This window comes from Trifolium pratense, linkage group LG7, assembly GCF_020283565.1.
Source record: "Trifolium pratense cultivar HEN17-A07 linkage group LG7, ARS_RC_1.1, whole genome shotgun sequence".
Classification (NCBI taxonomy): Eukaryota; Viridiplantae; Streptophyta; class Magnoliopsida; order Fabales; family Fabaceae; genus Trifolium; species Trifolium pratense.
Genome location: NC_060065.1, coordinates 53369789 through 53395181, shown reverse-complemented (window position 1 = coordinate 53395181; position 25393 = coordinate 53369789). Strand labels below are relative to the sequence as shown.

Here is a 25393-nt window from a genome sequence, read left to right as displayed (position 1 = left end):
ATATAGACAGGTTCTTAGGAGTTACGCGGATAGAGTGGAAGAAATAATTTATGTTTTTCCTTAGTGATTAAGGAAATATCGTAGTTTATTAGTCTTTTTTTTTTATATAATTTTTTTATTAACTCTCTGATTTATAGGAGAATAGAATCCGATAATCTAAAGTTTGACTGCGAGATAAGTAAATGATGCGTTTGATTCGTAAAACAGCAAGTACTGGACAGAACAGTACATGACAGAACAAGATAATACAAGACAGGACAAAATTGTACCAGAGAGATATAAGGCGATAATATCATTATATTCGAAAATAAAATGAGTATTTTCGTATTTTTCATAGTTGTACTGTGTGGACAAAAAGTTGTCCTGTGGTTCGGTGAGGGACAAAAAATCTTGTTTTTGTCCTGTCCCTTACTACCTAATTTGTCTAGTCCCATAACCAGTTTCAAATCAAACAGGGTACGATAAAAGTTGTCCAGTCCATTCCCTTATTTTTTAGCAGATCAAACGCATTCAAAATCTGATAAAAAATTGTTTCTATTAGGAGTCGAACTCCAATTCTCTAGAACGATTTGTCCCAACGATTTATTTTAGGATAGTTCATTAATCATTTGAACTCGTTAACGCGCGACTCGTGCGATTGCCCGGGAATGTTACTAGTAAGTACTTATAGTATTAATCAATTTCACTAAAAAAAATGTGAGAGAAAAAGAGAAGGAATGTGTAATGTGAACCGAGGTTTGTGGGCCTAGCTATAGGAATATTTGTTGGATTTGTAGACTTGTGATGTTGTTGGTTGGGATAATTGCCAAAGCAAAGCGTGTGTCGTAGAGAGTCATTCAAGTAACATAGTGAACGGATCCACTACGCTCAACTAAATTCCTTTCGCTTTCACATGTTCACATTCTGCTCAATCAAGTCCAAATCATTTTCAGAAATTGATCTTTTGGTCACTCACAAGTTTTTCAAAATTGCCCTTTAAATTGGGAACCTCTGAGCATAAGAGTGGATTTAATTCAGTGAGGGAGTAAGAAAAATTATAGAATCTAAGCAAAATTTTACATGTGATATAATATATAAATAGTTCAAAAAAAGAATCTCAATTTAAACTCCTAAAGATTTCAGTTTTGAACAAAAAAAATCCTAATTTTTACCTCAAACTAACCATTTAACAAAAGAAAAAAGACATTCGTACTACTATTTTTCATTGTATTTATCAAAAGAGTTATGTTATATGAATACACTTCTATGGATTAAAATAAGATATCCATACCTCTTTGTACACGGTTCCCAAGACATATAAAAAGTATTAAAAAACTAAAAAATTGGCATACACATATGAATCCCATCTATGGGTGAGTGTGAGTCAATAGTACCCTCCTTGTGATTCAATTGCAAACAGAAAGATAAATGCTATTGTTGGACTATCACTTCAATTAGTTGTGATAGTATCCGTTGGTGCGAGTGAACGTTTCCGCTACATTGATAGGTTTGCGTTTTTTTTTTTTTTTTAAAAATTTGTATTGAAATTGAAATAACATTTTTCTTACCAAAATTATCGCATTGTTTAATACTAACTCTCAAAATCTATGCCAATATTCATGTCTCACTCACACGGGCCTCTTGAATCCAGTGGGCCATACATGAAAAATGACCCCCTGGATAACAGAAGATGTTTTCTCTCCCCACCCCCCGTGTTTCTTTTATCCCCCCTGAGTTTCCAATTTTGCCCTTGAAAAAACTTCGGTTCGTAGAAACCGAAGTTTTTTTTTGCCTTGAAAATAAATTTCGGTTTCTAAAAACCGAAATTTATTCTGAATTTGCACTAGAAAAAATTCGGTTTCTGCGAACCGAATTTTTCACAAGGGCAAAATTGGAATATTGGGGGGTATAAAAGAAACACGGGGTGCCCGAAGAGAAAATATCATAACAGAATATGGTTAATACTAACTCTCAAAATCCAGTGGGCCATACATGTCAAAACCCACGAGAAAATGACCCCTCTTGAATCCAGTGGGCCATACATGTCAAAACCCACGAGAAAATGGTTAATAACAGAATAACTTACTATTTAAGGCTTAAACGTGCCCGGACACAATTTAGCATTTTCCTATAAATAAATGCACTTTTGCTTTGTTGTGACGGTGACGGTGACCGAGTGAGTGAGTCCCAACTCCCAAGTAACATCATCTCATCATCAACAACAAACATGGCCTTAATAGCGAGAGCGCCGAATACAGAGATGAATGTTGAAAATGAACCTCTAAATTGCATTCCATTGACTTCAAATTCAACTCACAAACAATTCCAGATTCTGCTGCAGTCACCACCGCAGTCACCGTTCAAGCTTCCCGATGATTGGTTGGTTGAGCACCGACCCCGTTTTTCTAACCCCAACCAGGTTGACAAGGTAACTAACAACCTGCTTTTCTCTCTTCCAATTACTACTATTTTTATTATTTTCATTCATTCATTCTTGCATGCATCATAATTAATATTATACACCCTATTGCAAATTTAATTTCTGTTTCTTGGCTACTTACAATGTATGTACTATGTAGGGATTGCATACACTTTCATGTACTCTCTCCGGCCTTATTTATAAACAAAAGTTACTATTGAACAACCGATATATCTAGCCTATATTTAAGTTAGATACATCAATTGTTCAATGAATCTAAAAAGTAATTTTTGCTTATAAATAAGGTCGGAGGGAGTAATTAATAGTGATATTTAGGAAGTAGTTACTAGTTATGAGTAATGTCAAACATTTTTAATGATCTCATGGTTGTGATTGGTTATCCGTGTAAACAATCTTTACACTATGCATCCTTCTTTTAGGTTCGTTGAATAACTGGTGTATCTAGTCTTTAATATAGATCAGATATATCAATTATGAACTAAATCCTTCTTTTAATTAAATTTGAATTCAACACCTAAGGTTTCTAAATATAAATATTATAATCGTTGAAAATAGAAGTCCCACATGGGATAAAATAGTGAGACTAAAAGGGTTTATGAGCAAGGTTAAAAGAATTCATAAGCTTGTAAGGGGTTTTTAATGTGTTAGGAACCATATTTATAAACTAGAATCAATCCAACTTTAGCCTAAATAGCTAAACAACATTGCTGCTAATATAATTGTCTTGGGTAGGAAAAGTTACACTTGATTCAACCATGTAATAATTTACATACAAAAGTTAGGAAAACAGGTTTTAATCCCTTGCTAAGTTTCATTTCTACAGCTAGTACATTTAGGCTTCACTTCTCTGTTATTATTTTCTTTGGTACTTCATGTTTTGTTCTCATCTCATTTGTTGAAATTCAACTGGTCATTTAATAAACATTTGGTTATTCTTCTCCTTTTGCATGGATTTGGTCTTCAGTATTACATAGAGCCACAGACTGGACACAAGTTCCGTTCTTTGGTATCTGTTCAGAGATATCTAAATGGAGAAACAAGAAACTATCTTCCTATCGAGAGAACGATATCAGAAAACAAAGACACTGTGAGTTCTAATTTCATGTCCTTAATTAAATTAACATGAAGGGATAAAGAATTCAAGGGATAAAGAATTGCAGATTGTGCTGCGGTCACCACAATCACCGTTCAAGCTTCCTGATGATTGGGTGGTTGAGCATCGACCCCGTGTGTCTAAACCCAACTGCGTTGACAGGGTTGACAGGGTAAGCTCCCTGATGATTGCTCGGTTTGATTGTGTTTGGGGACCCTTTCTAACAAAAGTTTAATTTGGATATATGTACCAAGTATTACACTGTCGACAAATCGCAATCAATAGTATGTATTTTGGAAGTAGTTACTAGTTACGAGTAAAGTCATACGTTTTTTATGATTCTTCCCCTCTTGCATGGATTCGATTTTTTATGAATTTCTTTTCTTTTTTCAGTATTACATAGAGCCACACACTGGAGTGAAGTTCCGTTCGTTGGTATCTGTTCAGAGATATCTAAATGAAGAAACAAGAGATGATCTTCGTACTGAGAGAATGATATCAGAAAATAAAAACACGGTGAGTTCAATTTCATGTTTGCATCAGTTTCTAGCATGTCTCTTTAGTCAGTAGCAGGAGGAAACATAGTGGTTAAATTTGGTTTATAAGATTTCAGGTAGCATAAAAGTTTTTCCTAATTATTCAGCTGGTTAAATTTGGTGCTGTTTATGCTTTAATGTATGCGGTGGAAATGGAAATTACATTAATGCTAGATATGAAATAATGAAAGAGTCGCTGCAAAAATAAATAATAGAAGGATATAGAATATTGTTGTCTGTGATTTAATTACTCGGACTCATAGTTATACTTGAAATGAAAAACGGGACTCCCATTTATGCTATAAAGATGAGACTTGAAGTTTACTTCTCTTGATCCAAAGCTCTCACACACTCCCATTCGCATGTGACTTGAAGTTCTTTCAATGACTTGATCTGTGCTATATTTACTGCAGACTTTCATCAAGTCTAGGACTGCACAAAAGTGTCTTTCTCCTAGTGATTTTGAGGCACGAAAGTTTCTTTATGCGAAAGATTTTGAGGGACGTTTAACGGGAGAAAATGCCTGTAGAGCAACACCGAAGGTGCCTAAACCACAAAAACAAAATTTACTTTCAATCTAACAACTAATTTTGGAGTTTAAAGACTATTTACTTGACAGTGTAAACATTTTTTTTACTCGGTCATCCAATCAGATTTCATAATGTCACTTTGTTATATTAATTCATACAATATCTCAACAAATATCTACCTTGCAGGATCTGATTGAATGATTGTGTAAAAATGTTTTACACTTTAAGGCATAGTGTTTATACTTTTATTTGCATGGATTGCCACTATCTAGTTTATGCTGCCTTTTCAGTTAGTTTCCAAATTTGGCTCTGGAAAGCGAAGTGCTCCTAGTATGAATAGTTACGAAAACCCTGTCGAAAAAAGCTTTTCGGTTGCAGAAGATCAAGCGACTCTAAAACCTTCTATTCAATCTACGGTGAGTTTCAAAACTATAATAGACTTTACAAACACTTATCTTACATTCAGTGTAACTAATTGAATTTCTTTTGAAGCATTCTGAAAATTTTGATTCTCAGAAGAAAATCAAAACGGGGGAAGACGACAGAGGTTCCATCCATAACTTAACAAGACCACCAACAAAAGTAAGCTGGGTTTTGTCTGGTCCTGGCGGCTTCTGGAACCCTTTCCTAGATGATTCTATTATAGCAGCATCTGAAAAGGCAGAATGGTCCAAAGCATTTTCAATATCGATCAATGAAGGAGTTACTAACTAATAGCTAAGGTGTTCTTGAACCAAGTTAAATCCATTTTCATGTAATTTGACGCCTTTAGAAGCACTGATATCACCTGTTACTTGATTCCATACAACTTTGCAGGATTCACGTTGGAGATGACAGGACATATTAGCAACTACGTGCTGGTAATATGTAGCTTAGATTGTAGATGTGATCATCTAGGTTACTAATAGTTAATCGATACATATATAAAGATATAATTCTAGGAATAATGTTTTCTTTTTGGGTTGCACCTTCAAGAACCTTATAAGGCGATAGGCAGAATAGTGAACAATTGAAGTTTCAACATCACTGTCAAGCTTATATGTATAGCTTCGTCGAAAAAACTTTTGTACAGATAACTATCATGGTTTTGGTGTATATATCTCATGCTGTTATGCTTAAAATATAAATGTAGTTAAAGTAACTTGTTATAAGTTTGAAGTTGTTAAAATTACTCGCGGTTTGGTTCGGTTTTGGATGGCTAATTAAAAAAATCCAATCCGATCCAATTTTGTGCGGTTTAATTTGGATCGGTTTTTGGATATACAAATTACAAGTTAAATTTTATTTAATTAAATATTAATATTATAAATAGATGGTAAAATAATATATTTGATGTAAAATATAATATGTTAAAAATTAATATTTTGCAATGATAATTATCAAATATATTTCAAACCTATGAAATAGTAAAAACAAATAGATGAAATTGAACTATTAAAAATTATGTACGCGGTTTGGTTCGGTTTGGATCGATTTTGAAAAATCAATTCAAAATCCGATTCGATTCGGCGGTTTTCATAAAATGACATCCAAACACATCCAAAAATATTCAATTTTTTGTGATTTTCGATTTTTTTAAATCAGTTTGCGGTTATTTTATGGATTGGTTTGGATTTGAGCAATAGGACTAAAAAGTTGTTTGTAAATCATTTGGGACACTTGTTTATTGTGGCATATTCGTATGTTAGGAGCATATGATATGTCTATCCTAATAAGAACAAAGTGTCAAATGCCTAAGAAAGCAAACTAAGTCCTTTACTGATTGGTATAAAATTGGTCCTCATATTTACGGGTCATAGGCCCATAGCAATATTTTAGTGCCTCAATAGGGATGATGCAGATTTGCTGCAGTAATTTTTCACGCAGTTTTCACGCAGTTTTGATTCTGGCCGTTGATTGTTAATCGGACGATTCAGATCAACGCAGTTATAAAATTACTTAAATCAATCTTGATCACACAGTTTAGATCGGACGGTTGTAATTTAAAACAGCGTGAAAACTGTGGGAAACCAAACAGCAGGAAATATGTTTCCCCTCACTAGTGGTGAGGGACTTAATAGATCTATCACCCTACACGCCACCAAAATCTTTTATATTTTTCATTAATTTTTTTTTACATTAATGATTAAAAACAGTATTTTGTCTACCAAAAAAAAAAAAAAAACAGTAGTTTTTGGGTCCTCATATTTGGGCTGTTTGTAATATATATTAGTCTTTGTAAAAAAAAATTGTTGAACGGAAAAAAATATGACGTGTATATCCATGTGTCTGATATTAAATGATGTGGCGCCTGGTGGCAATTGAATTACCAATTTTTTTTATATATCATTAAACATAAAAAATATTATTAAACGGTTTTGGTTTACAAGGTGGGAATTGAACCGAGAACCCATAGCGTATATCCAAATTCCTCACTATTGAACTAAACTTAGTGACTTATATTATTAAACGGTTAAACACTAAACACTTAACTCATCATTAGTCAAAAAATAAAAAGAAAAAAGAAACACTTGACTCATTGTATAATAAAACACTAAAAATAATGAACTCATTTTGTTTGGTGTCAATTTTTTATTTGTTATTTTTTATTTGTATAATAAAATACTAAAAATTGAGTTATGTGCGAAGCTTTGAAGTTGAGGCTCAGACTGATACCTCAATTTTGATCAATAATTCACCAAACTGGTACCAAAATGATCGTAATCGAGTTAACTTTCCACAGAATCAAACTCCACTAAATTTAAAGTTACAGAGAGATTAATTACCATTTTAGTTAAATAAAAAAGATAAAATTTCGACTTATTCAAAATAAGAGAGATAAACCTGCATTTCAGTCAATAAAATAATATAATAATACACACACTTTTGCCTTGCTGCGGCGACTGTGACGTGAGTGAGTGAGTCCGAAGTCACAGCAAAAACATCATGGTGAGCATGGCCTTAGTAACGACAGAAAATGAACCTCCTCTCAATCGCACCAATTCAACGGTTAATAATAATAATAATGAATTGCAGATTGTCGTCCGTTCTCCTCCGATCACTCTTCCCGATGGTTGGTTGGTTGAGAAACGACTGCGACGCCATTCCTCTGACCCCAACCGCGTTGACAGGGTAACTAATTTAATTTACCTTCTTTTCTCTTCCAATTTACTAATTTCATTATTCATTCATTCATTCATCTTTGCACTTCATAGTATCATTCATACCATAACATATCATGCACCCTATGCAAATTTATTTAGTTTCTGTTTGTTAGGTAATTAAGGTTTGATTTTGTTTTAAAACCCTTTCTATTAATTACTTTTCAATTCAACACTTAGGGTTTCTAAATATTGTTTAATGGATGCACATAGGCATATTAATTTTACACTGACATCCATTAAGAATGATCTAATCTTCCATGTCATATCAAGAAAGTGAGGTGAATTGGCGAATACACGGTTGTTATTGGTTGACACTTACACTCTGTAAAATTGTTTTACACTGTCGGAGAATCTTTTTTTCTCTCCTAAATATACAAGTTATTAGAGAAATATGGATATGCACGGTCAATGTAAACTAGTTTTACACCATCAACCAATTTGATTTTTAAAATGAGCTTATGTGGCAATACGAGACGAATTGTCATTGGATGTCAGTGTAAAATAGATGAATTGTGGGATCCGGATTCAGTGAATTTGAGTGCCGGAACTTCGCGTAACTTTAGTGTATTTTATAAGAGAGAAAGATGAAAGAGAAACTGTAGATGAAATGAGAGAGATAGAAACAAAGTCGACTTTCCCGCCTTAAAGGTAGCAAATTTTGATCCGTAAAATAAGTGTAAAATAGTTTTTACACTGTCATCCAATGGGAGACCATCATTTTTCCACGTCACACAATCAGTTACAAAAAACCTTACAAAAGTGGGGTGATGTGGCAAAGTAATGAATTTTAATTGGATGTCAATGTATAGTATCCTTTAATTGGATTTACACTGACAGTGCGTATCCTTTAATTCCAATGCATAAATGTTTGGAAATATGAACAATATGTGAGAGTATGAATATGTCAAGAAGAAAATCGAAGTTTGGATGAGATATTTCTGATACACGTTTAGAATGGCATCCTATATAACTCTTTTCATTCTCAACATTATTAATGTTGATCTCTCAGACATGATGAATATAGGCATTTCTATTCAAGGGTTAACGGTTCATTTGTAAAATTGACAAATCAACATAAATAAGATAATTCAATATGAACTAGGAAAAGTTGCACTTCATTAAACCATATAATTAACACACAAAAGTTGGGAAAGCTAGTTTTAATCCCTTGATATGCTTCATTTCTACGGTTAGCACATTTAGGCTTGACTTCTCTGTTATTACTTGTTGGTTCGTCATTGTATTGTTAACCATTTGGAAATTCTTCCCCTCCTGTATCGGTTTTATTTGATTTTTCATAAATCTTATTTTTTTCTTTCAGTATTACATAGAGCCGCACACTGGACAGAAGTTCCGTTCTTTGATATCTGTTCAGAGATATCTAAGTGATGAATCAAGAAACTATCTTCCTAAGAGAATGATATCAGAAAACAACGATACTGTGAGTTCTAATTTCATGTTTACATCAGTTTCTAGTATGTCTCTTAAATTTGAAAAGATAACGAAATACGTCTAGATTCAAACCTAGCATTTTGTAAAACCAAATTGGATAAATTTGGTTTATAAGATTGTAGGAAACATCAATTTTTTTTTCTTAATTATTCATCTGTTTCTTGACAATAAGCCAAATACAGATTGTTTTGCTGCAAGATCAGGTTATGGTGCTGTATTTGCTTTAATGTATATGATGGATATTACATTAACTCCTTTATATGAAATAATGAAAGATTCACTGCAAAAGTAAATAATAAAAGGCAATACAATTTTTTTATCCATGAGTCTGTTATTTTGAGTCATAGTTATACTAGAAATGAAAAATGGGACTCCCATTTGTGCTATAAGCTATCTTTCTTATCGGCTAGGCTTTAGAAGTGAGTTCTCTATTTTCTGCGGTATTAGAGTCTGGTTTTCTCACTCCATCCTAGCGTGGATGAACCACTCTTTCATCTCTTTAATAGTAGAGGCTCTCACATCTTAATATCTGAATTGTATGTCTCTGCATTTTATTTTTTTGAATTTGGGTTATGATTAAATGTAAGGTCTTATAAGACTGGCAGACAAATGGGAAGTTTTTAATAAAATAAATAGATTATACTGTATTTTTAATTTACTCGTCTTTGATTTAATTAGGTAAACTTTGGCATGAAATAGTGGATAAACTATTCTCTCACTAGTTTTTGAAAAATGTCTTACTTTTTTATGGCAGTAAAATGCTTTGGTTTATAATTCTTGTTACATACAGAATTTAATCGTCTTCTTTTGTTTTCTATTGGACTTTTTTTATTTTTTTATTTTTTTTATTTTTTTTTAATTCTGTATAATTTCTTTTGGCAATTTTATGTAAACATTTAATGCTCTTGATCCAAAGCTTCTGGCCTCCCCGTTCGCATGTGACTTGAAGTTCTTTCAATGACTTCATTTGTGCTATATTTTTTTGCAGATTTTTATCAAGTCTGGGAATCGAAAATTTCGTCGTCCTGCAAGTGATTTTGAGGGAGGTTTAACTGAAGAAAATGCCCGTAAAGCTACCCCCAAGGTGCCTAAACCAAGTAAACAAATCACTTTCAATTTGACAAATTAATAATGGAGTTTAAAGGCTATGTACTTGACAGTGTAATGTTTTTTACTCAGTCATCCAATTAGATTTCATAATGATGTTACTGTTATATTAATTCATAAGAATTTAATTTATATGCACTGTCAGTATAAAGTTATGTTACACATGCGTCCAATAATATACCAATACATCATGTATGGTATTTAAAAACACATGATGTGTCACATTCATTAAATGATGTGGCAACACATCATTGGATGCATGTGTAAAGAATCTTTACACCGACGGTGTACAATAATTAAACTCAATTCATAAAGTATTTCAACAAATACCTATACGGCAAGATCTGATTGGATGATTGTGTAAAAACGTTTTACACTGTCAGTCTTTAAATTCCTATTTGCATGGATTGCCACTATCTAATTTGTGCTGCCTTTTCAGTTACTTCTCAAATGTGGCTCTAGAAAGCGTCCTAGTGTGAAAAGTTACGAAAACCCTGTCGAAGAAAGTTTTTCAGTTGCCGAAGATCAAACGATTCTAAAACCTTCTATTCAACCTTTGGTGAGTTTTGAAACTATAGACTTCACTACAATAACTGACCTTGCATTAATTGTAACTAATTGTATTTCTTTTGAAGCATTCCAAAAAAACTAATTCTCAGAAGAAAATCAAAACGAGGGAAGACAACAGAACAAATTCATTCCATAACTTAACCACACCACCAACAAAAGTAAGCTGGGTTTTGTCCGGTCCTGGCGGCTTCTGGAACCCTTTCCTAGATGATTCTATTGTACCAACATCTGAAAAGTCGAAATGGTCAAAAGCATTTTCAATATCCATCAATGAAGGAGTTACTAATTGACACTGGACTTAATAGCTAAGGTAAGCTTGAACCAAGTTAAATCTGTTTTCGTGTAATTTGACGCCTTCAGAAGCATTGATATCACTTGTTACTTGATTTCATTCAACTCTGCAGGATTCACGATGGAGATGAGATGACATATTGGTGACTAAGGGCTGTTACCATGTAGCTTAGATTGTAGCATATATGCAGAGATCATTCTATTTCGCTGGTTACAATAATGTATTTTGTGTCACACTGGTTCTAGGATTAGTATTTTATTTTTGGGTTGCACCTTCAAGAACCTTAAGACTAGCCAGTGCTCATTTAGCTTTGTTGAAAAAACTTTTGTACAGATAAATTAAATAAACTATCCAGTGTTTTTTTTATTGTGGTTTTGGTGTCAATATGACATTAATATATTTCATGCTGTCTGTCATGCTCAATGTCCAAAACACAGGATGTGTGGGTAAGCTATTTCTATAATCAAAGAAATAAATGTAGTTAAATCATTTCCATACAAGTTATAAGTTGCATGAAATGTGATTTAGGTACCAAAACTGACAAAACCACAATATTATGTTTAAACATTACCCTAAAGACTAATATAAAATGGTGTGTCGACATATAATTATGAGGTAATCTCTATGGAGATCTCCACAAATAGGAATAAATTGTACCACAATATTTTTGTGAAGATCATATTTTTCAAATTAAAGAGCACTAATAATAAATAATTAATGAAAATACCATTATATGAAATTATCCTTATTAACAATTGAACTATTAATTATTTTCAATTTTTTTTATAACTATTTGGTATTAGTATAATTACTTAAGTGCTATATACATACAATTTATTTGAGTGAAAAGTCAGAATAAAAAAATAGGATATTTCAATTGATATCTAAAATCTAAAATATCATACAAACGTATGATGTTGGAAAAGTTGACAATATAAATTTCTTAAAAAAAATAAAAAATAATTAGCTATCTTGAAGCGGACTCAATGTTAGTTTTATAATAGGGCCTAAAGGTCTAAACTATAAAGGAGGGCAACTTAGCCGGATACCCAAATGGTAAACCCTCGCAGCTTAACCGGAATCGAAGACTAGAAAGCTAACACAAAATCAGGAATATGGATGTAGTACTGAACAGCTAATGGAAAGCGTATGGGATCTACGGGGAGGGATGCTAATAAAATTACTCGATGAAGACTCACTTTCCAGCGAAATAAAAAATTATAATTATTATGAGTCAGAAAAAATAAATAATTTCATAGATAATTTATTATGATTTTTCTTTCTTTCAAAATGTTAAAATGAAGGCTTATATGAAATGGAGAGATAACTTGTTAATCAATTAACCGAGTTATCCTTCCATTTCACATCCATATTACTCGGTTAATTATGAATACTACCAAGTGGTGTAAGAAGATACACACATCCATATACAAAAGTGTATGGTATTAAGTATTTATATGCAAAATGAAAACATCAAATATATTACTAAATTATAGCAGTCAATTTTATTTATTTTCATAAAAAGTGCTTATAAAAAAGGATGTAGCTAGTAAATGGTAATAATAAGGACATCTTTATACCAGCAACAAATCCCCAACCATAACAATTTGGTAAAATGTATACATGCATTATCCAATCATCCAAAGAATTTTACAGTCTAGAAATCAAAGAAGAGCAAGTAAAATGTACACATACATGATCCATTCCAATTATAAACTTTTTGAGCTATACCAATGATAGTAAAAATAGACCAAAAACATAAAAAAAAATCATGAATGCAACCTTCCATTCAAGTAGCTCAACAAACTTTCTCTTAGTGCCATTCCCTTCTCATCAGCATCTTCACAAACAAGTTGTTGGTATCCTGAGTCATGATTATGATGATACAAACATAGTAACTCATCCTTCACTTCATCTTGCATATCAATAACAATGTTGTGAAGTAAGCAACAAACAAGAATAATCCTCGGCAACCGATGTTTGTCCGGTCGCCACATATTTCCGCGAATGATTCTCCACATTTCCTTAAGCCTTGTCAATGCTCTTTGTGCCACCATCCTTGTTTCCAAATGCAGCTTGTTAAACTGAGTTTTCGCCTCGGACTTTAAGAGTTCTTTCTCTTCATAGGGAACAATAAGGTAAGGCAATAAAGGATAAGCTGAATCACCAATAATATATTCCCTTATTTCTGATTCTTCAGAGAATTTCAATACCTTTCCATTTAATCTCTCTCCTTTATTACACAGTTTGTTGAAATTTGAGCTCGAAAATATCAATGAGTCCTCCATTTTACCTGGCCAACCAGTGACTATGTCGCGGAACTTCATGTCAGGATCAACTATTGCTTGCAAAACCATGCTATGATTTTTTTTATGATCAAGCCACACGTCACTCGAATGTTCGGTTCCAGGTAAATTCAGTGTGATGTGAGTAACATCAATGGCGCCGCAGCAATTAGGGAAGCCTTGTATTTTCTCAAATTTTGACTTGATTGTATTCATTTCCTCTTGTGTTGAAGGCCATTGAAGGTGATGAAGGGCTCTCTCTTCCATGGATTCAACGAATCGCCATGTGATTTGCGATACGGTTGAGTGGCTTAGCCCAAATGATTCACCAATTACGACAAACGAGTCGCCGGATCCTAACCTTCTTAATGCCACAGCCACTTGATCAATTAAACCCACTGGCTTTCCATTTGAAAACGAGAAATGCGCGGATTTTGTTGCAATATCATCCTTGACAAGTGAACATATGTACTCAAACGTCTTTCGGTAGATCTTTGGTGGTGACTTCTGTAGACCTGCCAATCAATACGAGTTCTAAGAATTCGCGGAAACAATTTATACATGAATCTGGAGGAAATACAGTAAAAGAAAAACAAGCATACAACTAAATTTATTATCATAGATTAAGACTATAACACATGCTTGAGTTGCAAGTCATGTTCCTAGTAATAACATGATCCTCAAACACTGCCATACTAACATCACTAATGATCACACAACTGAAAAACACCACAATTTGCGAGTTAGGTGAGTTTGAGTTAAACATTAGCATAATATAATCAACCTGCATAAAATGGTAGTATAAGCTTGTATTTTTGTTTGACTTTTCTCCCAAAGATTTTACTTAAAATTCATGTTTTGTTTCCTATATAACCTATATATTAGTACACTATGTTTTCTATAACCTATAGAAATATCATGTATGGAGGCTGATTCTATTTCAAAATGTAAGTTGTTAAACCTTTTAGCACACTCAGTTCAGAAAGAAAAACAAATTACTTGCTAACCGGTAAGTTTCTTGAAGTTCTTTGAAATTAATTTTGCAATTAGTACTTAAGCAGGCAATCAAAACTTACCAAAATATGAGTTATCAATTCATCTAAAATTAAATTAACACTAATTAGAATAAATCATAAGGTTTGAAAGTTGAATACTGGTTGTGACTAAATCAAGCAGCAGAATGAACCAAAAACTCAAGAACTGGTTCATTATCATTAACTTATGTAATAATGTATTATTTAGCACTACGCGAATCAGTAAATAACAGAAAGCAGAAGCTGCATTGCTTAGCTGACTGAAAATTTTATTTCAAGTAAGTTGTTGATACTATTGTCCAATTATCAACAAAGTTATATAACCATGATTTGTTATCAAACTCAGTTATACTTAGGTGTAAATTAACCACTTGAGCCGAACATAATGTGTAGACTAAAATGCTTTGAGCCAACAAACTGAAGTACTATATCAATTCGATTAATTTAGATTAACTAGCCTACAAAATATGTAAAAGAAAATGCTGTCGGATAACGAAGTTAGTTTCCTTCTTCTCTATACGTAAGAACATGATTGGAAAGCTGAACCGCAATTAAGTAACGCGTAAAATTATCTACTACTTAACATCAAAAGTAACCGTGTTTTTGCATTGATGAAATCTTGGAGAGAATTATAACAAAAGATAATAATAAGTTCTGAAGCACCTGATCTAGGGATCAACAATCTTGCATATAGGGATCTAGGTAGTCAGTAGCTCGCGTTAGCGGCAGAGCGGAGGTGTGCCACGATGGGCATACGACAAAGGGACTATACACATATCTGATGTGTGTTATACATATGTATTCTTTTCTTTATTTCAAAACATGAAATTAATGTTATTTAGTATGAAAACATTTGGATACTCTAGAAATTTAAAGTTTAAACCATACTACACCTCACATAAAGCAGAAAAGACAGACAAATCATAACCAAGAACAAAGCATCAATCTCCATTGAAATTTAGCATACATCATCAACAATGTACTATGTGTACACCTGACGTGGTTTTAGAACGCGGTTCAAGGTTCAAATTATGACTACATATAAAAAAGAATAATGTACTATGCCATACACAAATGACGCGGTTTCAGAATGAGGTTTAAGGTTCAAATTCTGACTACTAACATGACGTGGTTTCAGAATGAGGTTCAAGGTTCAAATTCTGACAACTAAAATTTGTACTATGTGATAAACAAACCTTTTTAAGGTTAATCATAATGCAATTATATATTTGATTACAACATTCCACGATTGGTAAGATAGCGCGATCATAATGATAATCAAATTAAAAGTCAAATAAATTTGGGATCCGTATCTTACATATCAAAATAAACAAAACTACAAATTTGTAAAATAGAGATGAGAATTGAAAACCAATACATTGATCATACCAAACCATAATTCACAATCAAAAGCAATATGAGACATAAAAAAAGTTAAGCAATTAGATAAATTGAATATACAGTGATGATGAAAATATACCATTGATCTTTTTTGACAATTCATCCCACCAATCTACAACACCCTCTTTCTCAGATGACCCGGTAATGTCATCATGATTCATCTCTGTCTTTCTTCTCTTTTTGGTTACTTTCAAAGGACCCATCACAACAAGTTAATTGAATCAAGATTTTAATAAGGGCAACAAATTCTGCAAGATATAATTCAAAGGGTCAAACACAAAAATAAAACCAAAACAAGATTCATCACTATCATAATCATAATCATAATATATACACATATATATATAATAATAACACATAATTAACTTGCATTATGATGAGAAAGAAGTTACATTACATGTTTGATGTAATAACACAATAAGAAGAATGGATAGTTATGTGTTTAAAGCATGCAAAAAAGTCGAAAACTTTTATAGTGAAAAAAGGAAGAAAGAACACGGTTAAGCTATAAGGTAACTGATGAAAAAATCAAATAACAATAACAATAACATTAATTAATACTACATGTGAAGTGATGAAAGAGTATAATACATGATATGATACCTCTTTTGTGCGTAGCTTAGAGACTTCTTTTGTGCCTCTGAATTCACTTCGAGCTTTCCCACAGAAGTTTTTTTTTGATGAATGAATGAGTAAATTACACTTCCCTTCATATTTCTGTAATTTTTTTTTTATGTGAAAATGTGAAAACTAGTTTAGAGACTGGTGATACCTGTGCGAATGAGACTCGTGAGACCCGTACATTCACACGAGTCCATTAACTTTTATCGATATTTAAGTTTGTAACTATATTAAGTTAAAAAATTTATTTAGAATAAAATAATTAAAATATTATTTTCTTTTTTATAAAACTTATTAAATCAATAAATTTATTTTTTTAATAATTAAACCAATAAATTTGTTTTAGTATAAAACTATTGTTCCGTGTATATTTTTAAATAAATTATAATTAATCTTATTTTAATTATTCGATTTTTTATTTTTTTATAGAATAATTTATTTGATATTATGTTAAAATTTTATGATTACTTTTTTTTATAGAGAAAATCTTATACTAATTACTTTTAATAGTTAGTAGCTTAGTAATAGATGCTCCTATTTTTGTGCCTATTAATATTCATTTTACTCTTTCTATAACTTTTTTTACAGACTAAACTTTCTATTAACTTTTTATTGTTTTTTGTTTTGTTCATATTTTTATGCATAGGTTCATTTTATTTTATTTTTGTATTTATATTCTTTCTATAATTTTTTTAGTAAAATTACAATGAAGGATATAAAACTTGCAAAGTTAAAAATAATAAGGATAAATTAGTAACTTTGGTGGTAATCGATTTTAATATATTAGTAGTAGATTTACAATTTTTTTTCTCTCATATGTGAAATATAGTAGAAAAAACAGTTATATTAATAAAAATTTACACATTTCCCAATTATTATTTTTTTAAAAAAAAGGAAATATATTAAAAAATATAATTGAATTACGTTACTCCATCATCTTCTCTTTCTCCTATTATTATACGTTAAATAAACCTACTCTCTTCTCCATTTTTTTTTTAACGACAATCCATTCTTCTTTGATAAGCTACCATATATCCCCAGATGAACACTATAATTCGTTTTAATATAATAAAAATTCTAGTGCGTACTTTATTTATCTCTATTTTTTATTCATAATATCATTAATATTTTTTAAATCAATTTTTTTATAATATATTTTTAAAACCTATTTTCTTAATATATATTTTTGATAAATTGCTAAAGTTTATAAAAAGAAGCTATTTAATTTTTTTTTGACAAAGTTTAAAATTAAATTTTATATTCTAAAATGTTAAAATTAATAATAGAATTTCAAAGTTGATTATCGTGGACATTTGATATTATGAAGAAAAGAAAATTGATTTCATATATAAATGGTGGCTTAAAGTTTTTTTTAACATGAAACGGTGGCTTGAAATTAATTATTATCACAAAAATATTTTCATGTTAATATGGATCAAAGTGTAATACATATTTAACTTTTAAGGGAGCAAATTGCAATTCAAAACATGTATTATAAACGATGATTAAAATTGGTAACAAAAAAAATATGGAAACAATAGTTTGAAGAAAATATTTGTTTAGATTAAAAACCAAAAACTTGTTATATTTATAAAACAAAAGACATATTTAACTTATAAATATATGATAACTTTTTTAGTAGTAGCCTCCAACTATGGGGTTATGATTTTGAACAAAAAATTGGGATTTTGTTTCTTCTTCCCTTGTAAGTACTCCCTCCCTCCGTCCCTTAATATAAGCCCCTATTGGGGTTTTTTACGCATATTAAGAAAAATTGGTAGTGTAATAAATGTGTACTTTTTGGGTACTCCCTCCGTCCCAAAAAGAATGACCCATTTTGAATATATGCACTATTCATATATATTGTTTTGACCATATTTTTCTACTAATAAATAAAAATAAATATTAACATATAAGATGTTGTTAGATTCGTCTCGATGAGTATTTTCAAAATATCAATTTTTTATAATTTTTACTATTATACAATTAAAGATATTAGTCGCCAAAGTTATGCATTGGCATGCGTGTTTCGGTCAACTAGGTCATTCTTTTTGGGACGGAGGGAGTATTACAATTACTAAATTATCTTGGCGAAAAGATGTATTTGTAGTTGACTTTTCGGATTTCAATGTAAAATAGGGTTATGTTTGAAAAAGTAATAATAAATGTGTCTAGGGAATTGAAAATGAGCTTATATTTAGGGACAAATTTTATCTTTGAAAGGGTGCTTATAATTAGGGACGGAGGGAGTAATACCTAAACCCATAAATTCTATTCCACATTCCACAAACCATAAGGTGTAGTCCAACGGATCGTGGAGAGGCTCTGATACCAACTTAGAATCGAGAATTGAGCCTAACTCAACCCTACAAAATCGGCTTGTAAGGTGAGAATTGCCCTCACTTATAAATACACATTCAGGTCATCTCGTAACTGATGTGAGACTTCTTATCAGTTAATGTCAGAGACAATAAATGAGACAATAAATGATGGCTTCCGATATTATAGGGATAAAATCCAAACAAAAAATACTTAACAGAAACAAAAATAAAAAAATTATATATTTGCATAGACCAATGGTATATTCAAATCTATAGTATATGTTTTCTTAAAATCTTTCATGATTCCATTCCACTTAATTTTTTTAAGCTATACCAATAATATCTAGTAATAGTGAACAAAACAAATCATGAATGCAACCTTCCATTCAAGTAGCTCAACAAGCTTTCTCTTAGTGCCACACCCTTCTCATCAGCATCTTCACAAACAAGTTGATTGTATCCTGAGTCATGATTATGATGATACAAACATAGTAACTCATCCTTCACTTCATCCTGCATATCAATAACAATGTTGTGAAGTAAGCAACAAACAAGAATAATCCTCGGTAACCGATGTTTGTCCGGCCGCCACATATTTCCGCGAATGATTCTCCACGTTTCCTTAAGCCTTGTCAATGCTCTTTGTGCCACTATCCTTGTTTCTAAATGCAGCTTGTTAAACTGAGTTTTCGCCTCTGACTTTAAGAGTTCTTTCTCTTCATAGGGAACAATAAGGTAAGGTAGTAGAGGATAACCTGAATCACCGATTATATATTCCCTTATTTCTGATTCTTCAGAGAATTTCAATACCTTTCCATCTAGTCTTTCTCCTTTATTGCAAAGTTTGTTGAAATTTGAGCACGAAAATATCGACCAGTCCTCCATTTTACCGGGCCAACCAGTGACTATGTCGCGGAATTTCATGTCAGGATCAACTATTGCTTGCAAAACCATGCTATGATTGTTTTTATAATCAAGCCACACATTACTTGAATATTCGGTTCCAGGTAGACACATTGTAATGTGAGTAGCATCAACGGCGCCGCAGCAATTCGGGAAGCCGTGTATTTTCTCAAATTTTGACTTGATTGCATTCATTTCCTCTTGTGTTGAAGGCCATTGCAGGTGATGAAGCCCTCTCTCTTCCATGGATTCGACAAATCGCCATGTGACTTGCGAAACGGTTGAGTGACTTAGCCCAAATGACTCAGCAATTGTGACAAGCGAGTCGCCAGATCCTAACCTTCTTAGTGCCACCGCCACTTGGTCAAATAAAGACATTGGCTTTCCACTTGAAAACGAGAAATGCGCAGATTTTGTTGTTATATCATCCTTGACAAGTGAACATATGTACTCAAACGTCTTTTGGGAGATCTTTAGTGGTGACTTCTGAAGACCTGCCAGTCAACACAAGTATTAAGGATTCATTGAAACAAATTGCATACAAATCTGAAGAAAATACAGTAAAAGAAAAACAAGCATTCAACTAAGTTATCAGCATAGTTTAAGATAGTTATATGTCTGAGTTGCAGCAATACATTACAACGATCTTATAGTGTGGCTGTGAGAAACCTTATATGATCCTAGAACACTGTACCAAATTGACATCAGTAATGTTCATCACGACAACCAAAAAACACGAAAGTTTGCGAGTTATGTGAGTTCGAGTTAAACAATAGCTTAATATAATCAACCTGCATAAAGTGGCATTACTATTGCATCTAAACTCTCACTTTAACACTAATTAGAATAAATCATAAGCTTTGAAAATTGAATACTGGTTATGACTAACTCGAGTCACAGCAATTGAACTAAATATAAAGTAATTCTACTGAAAAAAAGCCACCATGATGATCATATGTCACAAGGAAGAACCATTTTAAAACTATTCAGACGATGAACATATGTAGTTTATCTAAGAGTACTTAAAGAAAAATGCATAAACATAGCACAGTCAAGTAAAATCTATAAGCAATTATATACGAAGCCCTATATACTGTGCTCACACAAGAATTGATCTAGGAGCATATTTTATAAGTTGCTAAAATCACTTAAGTTTAACTAAAATAGACTGCACTTTTCTCATTGGACTTAATAACAAGTTTTCAAGAAACATATTTTCTCAAGAAGCTAAAATCTGTTCGGTTATGCCTCCTGCTAAATGTATGTGAATTGCAACCATCTGGCTGTTATACTTGGGATTAAATTAAGCACATAGCAGAACTTAATGTGCAGGATAAAATTATTTGAGATAAAAACTTAAGTATTATATCAATTCAATTAATTTATATTAGCTAACTCATAAAATCTGTAGACAAAAATGCCGTCAGATAACAAAAATTTAGCCTTCTTCTCTATAAGCAACAACTCTAATGATCGGAAAGTAGAACTGCAATTCAGAAATGCATAAATTATCTACTATTTAATATCAATAAAAACCTTTTCGTTTTTCCTTTAATGAAGTGTTGGAGAGAAATATAGCGAAAGATAATAATAAAAGTTCTGAAGCAACTAATCTAGGGATGAACATTCTTCCAATTCGGGTCATGGTAAAGGGAAATGTAAACCTAATTTTACTCCTCATATAAAGCAGAAAAAACACACACAGATCATAACAATGTACTATATGGTCTCCAAGGCATAACACTCAATTGGTTAATTCATGACACCGAAGGAGTTACGGAATAAGGTTCAGGGTTCAAATTCTGACTATTAACATTTGCCTATAATAAAATAAATGTACTATGTGATACACAAACTTGTTCAAGGTTAATCATAATGCGCGGAATTATACATTTGATTAAATATTCCACGATTCGTAAGATAACACGATCGAAAAGACAACCAACTTGAAACTCAAATTAGGGATCTTTATCTCATATATCAAAATACATTTGTGTGATACAGTTTATATACAATTTCAATGACAAAATGAACAAAACAAAGAATTTATAAATTAGAGATATAAATTGAAAACCAACACATTCATCATTCATCATCAGCAAAAACAATATGAAACATGAAAAGTTAAGCAATTAGATAAATTGAATATACAGTGATGATGAAAATATACCATTGATCTTCTTTGACAATTCATCCCACCAATCTACAACACCCTCTTTCTCAGATGACCCAGAACCAGAACCATTGTTGTCAAGACTCTTCTCTGTCTTTCTTCTCTTTCTGATTCCTCTCACAGGACCCATCACAACAAGTCAATTGAATCAAGAATTTTGAGGGGGCAACAAAGTCTGCAAGAAAGAATTCAAAGGATCAAAGACAAAAACAAAACCAAAACAAGATTCATCAATATCAATATCATCATATGATATACATATAAAATAGTAATAACACAACACAAACACAACACTTGTTAGTCAACAACACAAACATTGAGAGAATGATGGGAAGTTACATGTTTGATGGTATAACAATAACAACAATGGTTAGTTATTTGTTTGAAGCATGCAAGAAAGGAGAAAAATGGAAGATAGAACAAGGTTAAGGTATTAATAAATGATGGAAAATTCAAGCAACAATAATAAGAACAACAGCATTAACATATGTTTAGGACAATGTGTACAAGAACATAGATATCATATATATGGGTATGTGTGGAGAGGAGAAAGAGTATGATACCATATATGTCAATAGAGAGAGATGCGTAGCTTAGAGACTTTTCTTCTGCTTTGATAGTTGTTGATTCACTTCGAGCTTTCTCCCACAGAAACAGAATTTTATTTATTGATGACTAATAGTGGTTTGGTTATCATAAGTAAATTTATATTTATTTATATAAAAAAATTGAAATATCAGGGACATTGCATTATATGCAGGAATCAGGTTCGAATCTCGAACACTTCACTTATTCACCGTTCATATGTTATTATTCGAAGAGATAAATGTCAATACATTTGTAAGTAGTCTTTGAATATCATATTCTCACTATAATTTTTTTATAAAACAAAGGGTATACCATGAGTGCCCTAAGGCCATTGGTTAAGAAATCCATAGAAGAAAATTTTGTCTTTAAAATACAAGTCAAACATTTGTCAAAATCATTAGTTGTGCAAAAATTAGTTCTTTTGATTTCTTAAACAATGTCGGAAGGGAGTTATGATTTTCTCCATTTCTTAAAAGAAATTGAAAGTTTTATTTGAAGAGAGATATACACAAAAAATAGGTAGTGGATCTCACTATCATTAAGTGATTCTCATTACCTTTTTTGTCGATCTCTTTTAAAATTGAACTCTTCATTTCTTTTGAAAAATAAAGAGGATTCTGTCTAAGGATCAATGTTAACGAGACGGGGAGTGAGCAGATAATACTTTACCACACAATTCCCCAAATGATCCTCATCCCCGTCCTCATTCCCCTCATCAGATAGTATTCTTCCTCCATCCCCATCCTCGCGGATCCCCACACAATTCCCCACCATTTAAAACTATCAAATTTCTATCATTTTCATCCTCATCCCCGCGGGAAAAAATTGTGCGCGACATAGTCTCCGCGGGGCGGGGATCAAATCTCATCCTCATCCCCAAATCTCCTTCAGGGTAACTTTTTCTTTCATCTTCATCCTTGCGGAAAAAAATTCACCATCTTCGGGTCTCCAAACAGGGAAATCTCAACGGGAACCCCATTTACAGATCAAATTTACATCCCTAATTCTATCTTATCCTAAGCACACTTGTTAGTATTTTTCTAAGAGTATATGTCGACTTCGTTCAATTTGATTATGTGCTTAATAATAATTTAATTATATAATCTTTCAAAAATAAAATAATTAATCAATTAGACATAGAGTCAACCGAAAGATGATAAACTCTTCCAATGTGGAGAATTATGGTTCGAATTTAGAGGAAAGATTAGAAGTGCCCACATTAAGTGACACGACATATTATCTTCTTCATCAAAATAATAAAAAAGATTGATTTTTTCTATGAGAGGAGAAATAGATAAGATTATAGTCTACGACAAATGGTATGAGAATTGATAATTACCTCTTGATATGTAAATGAGGAGAGTTCTTCAACAAGCCGATCTGATAGCCCAATTGGAGATTGTTTTGAGAAAGATTCAAATTGGAAAAAAGGGCACAACTCGGACAACTTAAGTTCTCGAGAGAACTCTGACGAGGACCTTCAAGAAGCAAGGAAAACTTGGAAGATGGGTAAGCAATTGGGTCTTTACACAGAATTGGAGGATAAAATTCTTCAAAATCTATCTAAACTCTGATGAAGCATAAGGGTTTTCAGGTGTTGCTCTATTTTTAAAGCGTTATCGTGATTTAGTTTTTTTTTTTTTGGATTTTCCTATAGTCTCTCATGGTCATTTTGTTAGGCGAGACCTCAGAAACAACAACGCTCCTCCCCTATATGGAGTTCGTAACCCAAAGACAATCGTTGAGTGAACTGTATCTTCTTTGTGTTAGACAGAAGAACACCCAACATACAGATGCACACTCTAAAGTGAGTTAATTTTCCAGGTGCTCGCTTTGGGATTTTGGCGTTTTGTTCGTAGGTGTGAGAGTGAACTTTGTCTTTTGCATTTCTTTTGTATATTTTACGTTTTTGACATTTTGGTTAGATCATATTAATAATTTTTTAATTATCGAAGAAAAATGTAAATGAGAACATTCTAAAAAAATCTCATGGTCAATTTAGATAGTTATTGACGAAGATCGAACGACTTATATTTCAACGATGATTTATATTTTAACAATAAGAACTTAAAATTTGAGTTGTTGGATCGTCATTTGATTGCAATTTCAGGTTGGTCGGTGCATATGAATGTAGGAAACCAATTCCACCACAATAAACGTGGCTCACGACGATTTTTTTGTTTGCTCGATCTCAATCAACATTTTATCTCAAGTTAATAGTTGAAATCGTTTATCTTTATCATGTATATATGTGTGATTCTTCTACAATATCTACAATAGACAATATGGGTCCAAAAGATGTAGTTTGTCATTGTTCTTCTATTTATGTTCATAAATTATTACTATATAATTGTATAGCTTTTAATGCTTGAGATTGTCTTGGTCAAAAGAAAAAAAAATGCTTGTGATTGTCTTCTTACAATTGAAAAAATTGTTGTGTGGTATTAACTTTGTCGACAATTATTATTAAATTTTTTAGAAGAATTATTTTTTTAAGTTTATCCTTCAAGAAGTTGAATTATTTAATATTTAAGTTAAAAGACCCAAAAGTGTCTAATAATAATTAAGACTTAAATACTTTTTGTATAAATTTAAAATTTGACATACTTATTTATAAAAGAATACTGAAATTTAAGAGTTCTTTTCACTTTTTTTCTATTTTTGTTTATTTAATTTGTATAAACTGAGAATGTAAAACATTTTTTATGCATGCATCCAATTAAATTACATTGTATTAATATTTGTGAAGATATTTTAAAAATTAACCTATAAAAGTGATGATATTATGATATAATTTGATCGAATGCATGTGTAACAAATGTTTACACAATTGCTGCAAATCAATTAATATCTTCCTTGCTTAAAAAAATAAATAAAGGTATTGTTTACTTTGTGAAAATATTTTCTATTTTTATTTTCTAAAAC

At 31.8% G+C, this 25393-nt stretch overlaps 4 protein-coding genes across 6 annotated transcripts; 2 read left to right on the top strand and 2 right to left on the bottom strand.

Annotated features, from left to right (window-relative positions):
* The first annotated feature begins 2149 nt into the window (after positions 1 to 2149).
* On the top strand, positions 2150 to 5726 carry LOC123897748 (methyl-CpG-binding domain-containing protein 7-like). Its single transcript, XM_045948494.1, has 7 exons — positions 2150 to 2407; positions 3384 to 3506; positions 3580 to 3684; positions 3906 to 4028; positions 4462 to 4590; positions 4869 to 4994; positions 5071 to 5726. The coding sequence occupies exons 1-7, from the start codon at positions 2207 to 2209 to the stop codon at positions 5290 to 5292; spliced, it is 1029 nt and encodes a 342-aa protein (XP_045804450.1). The 5' UTR covers positions 2150 to 2206; the 3' UTR covers positions 5293 to 5726.
* A 1729-nt stretch (positions 5727 to 7455) lies between these two features.
* On the top strand, positions 7456 to 11506 carry LOC123897749 (methyl-CpG-binding domain-containing protein 7-like). Of its 2 annotated transcripts, none has more exons than XM_045948495.1 (6): positions 7456 to 7689; positions 9043 to 9162; positions 10162 to 10257; positions 10720 to 10839; positions 10916 to 11160; positions 11255 to 11506. In XM_045948495.1, the coding sequence occupies exons 1-5, from the start codon at positions 7504 to 7506 to the stop codon at positions 11138 to 11140; spliced, it is 747 nt and encodes a 248-aa protein (XP_045804451.1). In that variant the 5' UTR covers positions 7456 to 7503; the 3' UTR covers positions 11141 to 11160; positions 11255 to 11506. The 2 variants fall into 2 exon arrangements, with proteins under 2 accessions (XP_045804451.1, XP_045804452.1); XM_045948496.1 differs by having other exon boundaries at positions 7464 to 7689; positions 10940 to 11160.
* Positions 11507 to 12911: 1405 nt separating this feature from the next.
* Positions 12912 to 16106, bottom strand: LOC123899577 (protein ALP1-like). Its single transcript, XM_045950743.1, has 2 exons — positions 15942 to 16106; positions 12912 to 13942 (listed from the first exon to the last, which is right to left on the bottom strand). The coding sequence occupies exons 1-2, from the start codon at positions 16063 to 16065 to the stop codon at positions 12912 to 12914; spliced, it is 1155 nt and encodes a 384-aa protein (XP_045806699.1). The 5' UTR covers positions 16066 to 16106.
* A 2943-nt stretch (positions 16107 to 19049) lies between these two features.
* On the bottom strand, positions 19050 to 22539 carry LOC123898234 (protein ALP1-like). Of its 2 annotated transcripts, none has more exons than XM_045949136.1 (3): positions 22444 to 22539; positions 21878 to 22055; positions 19050 to 20201 (listed from the first exon to the last, which is right to left on the bottom strand). In XM_045949136.1, exons 2-3 carry the CDS (start codon positions 22008 to 22010, stop codon positions 19171 to 19173), a joined length of 1164 nt encoding a protein of 387 aa, XP_045805092.1. In that variant the 5' UTR covers positions 22011 to 22055; positions 22444 to 22539; the 3' UTR covers positions 19050 to 19170. The 2 variants fall into 2 exon arrangements, with proteins under 2 accessions (XP_045805092.1, XP_045805093.1); XM_045949137.1 differs by lacking the exon at positions 22444 to 22539 and adding an exon at positions 22220 to 22366.
* Between the last annotated feature and the right edge of the window lie 2854 nt (positions 22540 to 25393).

What these genes read in the sequence shown, in the direction of transcription:
- LOC123897748 (XM_045948494.1), top strand. Translation starts at nt 2,207, where the DNA reads ATGGCCTTAATAGCGAGAGCGCCGAATACAGAGATGAATGTTGAAAAT. An exon ending in TATCAGAAAACAAAGACACT is followed by an intron (nt 3,507 to 3,579) that starts GTGAGTTCTAAT and finishes AAAGAATTGCAG; the next exon opens with ATTGTGCTGCGGTCACCACA. An exon ending in TATCAGAAAATAAAAACACG is followed by an intron (nt 4,029 to 4,461) that starts GTGAGTTCAATT and finishes TATTTACTGCAG; the next exon opens with ACTTTCATCAAGTCTAGGAC.
- LOC123898234 (XM_045949136.1), bottom strand. Translation starts at nt 22,010, where the DNA reads ATGGGTCCTGTGAGAGGAATCAGAAAGAGAAGAAAGACAGAGAAGAGT. An exon ending in ATTGTCAAAGAAGATCAATG is followed by an intron (nt 20,202 to 21,877) that starts GTATATTTTCAT and finishes GTTGACTGGCAG; the next exon opens with GTCTTCAGAAGTCACCACTA.
- LOC123899577 (XM_045950743.1), bottom strand. Translation starts at nt 16,065, where the DNA reads ATGGGTCCTTTGAAAGTAACCAAAAAGAGAAGAAAGACAGAGATGAAT. An exon ending in ATTGTCAAAAAAGATCAATG is followed by an intron (nt 13,943 to 15,941) that starts GTATATTTTCAT and finishes ATTGATTGGCAG; the next exon opens with GTCTACAGAAGTCACCACCA.
- LOC123897749 (XM_045948495.1), top strand. Translation starts at nt 7,504, where the DNA reads ATGGTGAGCATGGCCTTAGTAACGACAGAAAATGAACCTCCTCTCAAT. An exon ending in ACCCCAACCGCGTTGACAGG is followed by an intron (nt 7,690 to 9,042) that starts GTAACTAATTTA and finishes TTTTTCTTTCAG; the next exon opens with TATTACATAGAGCCGCACAC. An exon ending in AACCTTCTATTCAACCTTTG is followed by an intron (nt 10,840 to 10,915) that starts GTGAGTTTTGAA and finishes TTTCTTTTGAAG; the next exon opens with CATTCCAAAAAAACTAATTC.